A 5,000-nucleotide genomic window follows, 5' to 3' on the forward strand; every position below is an offset into this window, starting at 1 on the left:
CTCTCCTCCTCTTCCTCTCCTCCTCTTTTCTCTCTCTCCTCCTCTTCCTCTCCTCCTCTTCCTCTCCTCCTCTTTTCTCTCTCCTCCTCTTCCTCTCCTCCTCTTCCTATCCTCCTCTTTTCTCTCTCTCCTCCTCTTCCTCTCCTCCTCTTCCTCTCCTCTTTTCTCTCTCCTCCTCTTCCTCTCCTCCTCTTCCTCTCCTCTTTTCTCTCTCTCCTCTCTGCAGCAGAAACAGTCTGACATTAACACATCAACAGTTTGTTCATCATCTGTCTGAAGAGAGAAAATAATCAAACGTGATGATAATTCATGCTCTTATTTACAATATATCTTTAGTCTGACAGAAATGATATTTAGACGTGGGAATGATATTTTTTTGTTCCAGTCATGTGATCATATTGTTACATTTCACCTTGTTGAATATCACTGTTGGACATTGCTGTAACCGAACTCGCCAGCAGGTGTCAGTGTTTCTCTTGTATCATATTAAAACTTCATTTGTGGTTGTGACGACGCTGCTTATAATGAACAACTCTGCCTCTTTCACATGAAGGCGCTCGTAGCCGCACAGGTGAACCCGGGCTTAACTGAGCTTGGTGATAACCTGCTTCGTGGTACAGGTTATCAGGACGTCAATGTTCAGGTTCAGTCAGGCCAGATACCTAAACGTTATCCTGGGTCTGTTGAACCCACCAAAGGAGCCGCGCTGCGTCTCATTAGTAAAGATCAGTGTGAAGCCTCCGACTTTAATGCAGCTGAAACTATGGAGCACACGACCTGTAGAGATCAGAGATATCAGAGGAGCATCTTCATTTTTATCTATCGTTTTATTATTATTCCATCTCGTTTCACATTAATGGGGTTTTTTTGTTTTATGTTCATCTGATGTCTTTGCATGTGAAGCACTTAGTGCAGGTGCTTTCTTTGTATGAAAGATGCTTTACTAATAATCTTTATCCTTATAATTATTTTTATTACTATCTAGTTTAAGTGATCAATTCTGAAGAAGTAAACCTGAAAAGTTTTTCGTTTAGTAATATAAGTAACACAACCTTCACGGGGACGTCAGAATGACGTCAAATGACACATGCATGTATCCCATTGGACATTTTACCAGAGTACAATATTAGCTTATTATTCGACAAGAGAGGAAGCCCCGCAGTGAAGCAGGGCATCAAAAAATTGGATGAAACTCTTATTGTTCCTCTCCACGGAAATCTTTAGTAAAAGGCGAAAGATTTATACGATCTGAAGAGAAACAAGAGTGTACTGAAGAAGACGGTGTGAAGTCAGGGAAGCCATTCTCCGCATCAGCCTTCTCTGTTAGGGTTCATGAACAGACGTGAAGAATAAAAAACTGAAATTCCGTATTTATCAGAAATATAAAAGCTTATGTTGTCCGGTAAACACACACACACACACACACCTCGTCGTTTTCACTAAAGTGTAAATATAAAGAGTTTAACATTTACAATAATCGCTGCACCACCGCTATGCATTGTGGGAACATGGTGAACGCGACCACGCCTCTTCTGTTAGAACACCGTCCTTAAACTCCTGTACAAACTCGTGTTTCTTGTCGATAAACGCAGAAACTGGTGATTAAGTGACGATTGACCAAATCGATACTGTGAAATGTTTCGCCGTCCAGAGAAACTTGTATTTGTACCCTTTCCACTTCAAACTGTGCGCATGCGCAGAACGAAATGTAAAGATTAAATTAATCAAGCCACCTGGGCTAAAATAGCTTCGAGCTAATGTTTTTAATTGAGCCATAATCTTATAACTGTCAACATGGCGCGCTTTCTTTCGACCTAGTGACGTTTCTTCTGGATTTAAAACCTTTCACTCGGTTAAAACATTTCCTGTAGTCGGTTCCTTTTCGCGCATGCGCAATGTGAAAACGGCGAGAGCTTCTTTTTTTTTTTTTAACTAAGAAGCTACTTCACGTAAACCTCTGGCTGTGTGCGACAACATAAATGTTTATGGTCCATATTCCACCTCACACACAGCGGTGTAGAGTTATTTCCCGGGTCGGACTTCCGGTCAGTCATTAGTTTTGCTCTTTGCAGCGTCTCTCCCAGAAGTTATTCACATACTGTCACGTGACTAGATTCTCTTCACTGGCCATTTACCTGAAAACTTTTAGAGTAAAGAAACAAAGGTGTGTGGGCAGTAAAATATAATCATGGTGGAGGTGAGGACAGATTCCACATTAAGCCACATTAACTTTAATATGCCTACATTAAATAATCTTGCTGCCTCAGTCTTGAGGAATAAGCCACCTCACAGCTCCAGTATAAATGTTGGTAAATCCTGGTTCAGGACCCTTGCTGTAAGTAGCAGTAATAATGACTGTCCTGTCAGAGAAACAGGCAGCAGCCACGAGCGTTCAGGTATAACCCATATACTATATATAGATGTATGGTTAAAAACTACATTTAAATATTTATGTCAAAAATACAACTACAACTCAAGTGAGACCTCATGTCATGTAGATCCTTAATCTCAGAGCAAGAAAGTGCATCACTGACAGAAATGGAAAGTGAGTATTTACTAAAGTACGGTACTTTATACCTCTACCACACTGCAAATCACAGAGAAATACTGCAGTTTTTACTCCACTTCATTCATGTGACAGCTGCAGTTACTGATATTTAAGTACAGTACACCACAATACACGATACGAGATTAAACCAGTGATTTACAACTGTGTTAGTTTGTGATCTCTTACAAAGAAACAGCTTGTACTTTGGGCCCTACACTGCATGTTATATATCACATTAATCTGATATTTCAAGTTTTTTCATCTCCACCTGACTTGCACTAATGTCCAGTGTATTATAGTAAATTACTTCCATTGTAAAGTTTTATTCAGAATATAGTATATTATTGGTGTATCTTCACTCTTTATATATATCTATATCTCTATATATAGATATAGATAAAGCTATATATATTTGAATTATATTTATGTTCAGCCTATCTAATGTTTAGTTTGTTACCCACTTAATTGTTTTTGTGATTATGTGAAGTAGCTATCTGGGATTAATAAAGCATACTATCTATCTATCTATCTATCTATCTATCTATCTATCTATCTATGAGAGTTAGCACGCTGCAACACTCTCAGTAATAAAAACATATTTGTGTATTAAACCGTGATCACTGCTGCAGGCTTTTACTTGTAATGGAGGATTTTAATTTAGTATTATTTGTCCTTTCACTGGAGTACTGACTGTCATTCTTCTTCTCCGTTTAACACAAGAACACACAAAGAGACTAACTGTTAATAACTCTTCGCCCTCCTCTTCTTCTTCTATTTCCATTTAAGGTAAAACTGCTAACGTGACAGCGGGGAGTCGGGGCTACATGCTAGCAGCTAGCTCGTTAGCTTCCTGTTAGCTTTAGCAGTACATACAGAGCAGGACGCTGGTTAATATGAAGAACCGTAACTTGACTGATCATTAGAGAACATAAACCCACAGCTCTCTCACCCTGACCCGGTACCTACATGATGGTTTGTCCCGCGGTTCGTCTCCGGTGCTCGTGCTCCTCTGAGATCCTGTATTTGACTGACAGCTGATCTGAGGTCGGCCTTAATCCCGATAACGCGGGAATACAACAGCTGATGACCGTCAATCAAATCTGCTCCCAGATCAGCTGCTAACTCCGAGAACAGCCTCCTCTGTGAGCGGACGAGTTGTTGTGGATCCTCTCGTTGGAGCGGGCGGGTGTGAGCGCCTCCCTGTGGATGGAGGGTGTACGACACGAACAATAAATGCAATTCTACCACCGTTTGGCACAGTAAAATAATTATAGAATACAAATAGAATTAAATACTGTAATCTGCACTGTGTGGTAATTAAACCCTGATAAATTAATTAAATGCATCTGAGGAAAGGTCTCAACAACAGGCAGTGTGCACAAACTTTATACAATGCAACATTTTTACCTTCAAAGTTTCTACCAGTTTCTTAAAAAGGCATAAAAACAATTTTTAAAAACTGAAACAAAAATCAAACAAGTGATCAAAATGTTGCATCATTAAAATTCTCCTGGAGTTTTCAGTGTTGGTGTTTCTCTTTCCTTTTCATCATTTCAGACTGAGAAAGTGAACAGGACAGTTCCAGTTCCTGCCTCTGACACGAGCTGAATCAACAGTCGACCCACGTCCTTCACCAAACTGAACAGATACTGTTAGTTTCTGAACAGCTGTTGTGTTACAATTTTAGGCAAATGTATTTGTACAGCACATCAGACACTGAGGTCATTCAATGAGCTTAACAGAGATAAAAGAGGCATAAAAAGTAAAAAGCATAAGAAAACAGTATAAAAACACTGATTACAAAATAGATAATATCATTAAAGTGCAAAGATTAAAAGATTTAATGAAGGCAGAGGAGACAGAGCCAGTTAAAGCCAGATTTGATTTGATCCATTAAAAGCATGGGACAGCAGGGGGCAGCAGGTTCCAGCAGGGGGCAGCACAGTGGCTGAAAGACATTTCAGCCTGTTTAGTTTGAACTCCAGGCTGCAGTCATCAGCCCTGGAGGATATAGAGACGTGAATGAGTTCCTGTAAGTCTTGGAGAGACACAGTCTGTGACCCTCGCTGTGTGTTTCAGATTGAAGGTTCGTCAGGTTGTGAATCTGCTGCCGTCTGAAACTGCAACACATCACAAACACTTTTCACTGAGTTTGAGTAAAGATGCAACAAAGAGACAAACTTAACAAAATGTTTGCTTTATTTTTTCAGTTTTTTATCCAGGACAACTCATTCAAGGATAATCAAGGAGAAATAAGCACTATTGTTTTTATTAGAATTTTTTCTGTTTTTACATTTTGTCAGAGATGGATGGTAAATTTATCAGGATTGGTCAAAGCAAAACAAAAATAATAAATGAATATATAATAACAATACATTAATAATTAATTCAATACAATGAAGTGTGGCGTCAATGACAGAATAACAATGGCCCAGAAAACGTAGGGTTGTTA

General features: G+C 39.3%; 2 protein-coding genes and 1 non-coding gene across 3 annotated transcripts in view; all 3 read right to left on the reverse strand.

Moving 5' to 3' along the window:
• Positions 1-3,700, reverse strand: part of naa80 (N-alpha-acetyltransferase 80, NatH catalytic subunit) — a gene marked incomplete at its 3' end in the record, with an annotated part of 7,926 nt that extends 4,226 nt beyond the window's left edge. Inside the window, exon 1 of the mRNA XM_023419984.2 lies at positions 3,515-3,700. Within this exon, the coding sequence (XP_023275752.1) occupies positions 3,515-3,516 (2 nt within the window). The remainder of the gene's footprint in view (positions 1-3,514) is intronic.
• Positions 1,153-1,268, reverse strand: LOC111665116 (U5 spliceosomal RNA). The gene has a single exon (XR_002761474.1). It is a non-coding gene; the product is annotated as a U5 spliceosomal RNA (small nuclear RNA).
• A 1,029-nt stretch (positions 3,701-4,729) lies between the features above and the next one.
• The window catches only part of prkar2aa (protein kinase, cAMP-dependent, regulatory, type II, alpha A), a 42,686-nt gene continuing 42,415 nt past the window's right edge, over positions 4,730-5,000 (reverse strand). Inside the window, exon 11 of the mRNA XM_023419994.2 lies at positions 4,730-5,000. This exon is cut by the window's right edge and continues 982 nt beyond it. The gene's annotated coding sequence lies outside the window, so the exon portion shown is untranslated.

The sequence above is a fragment of the Seriola lalandi genome, unplaced genomic scaffold (genome assembly GCF_002814215.2).
Source record: "Seriola lalandi dorsalis isolate HSWRI2012SDOR001 ecotype SW California unplaced genomic scaffold, Sedor1 jcf7180002054615, whole genome shotgun sequence".
NCBI lineage: Eukaryota > Metazoa > Chordata > Actinopteri > Carangiformes > Carangidae > Seriola > Seriola lalandi.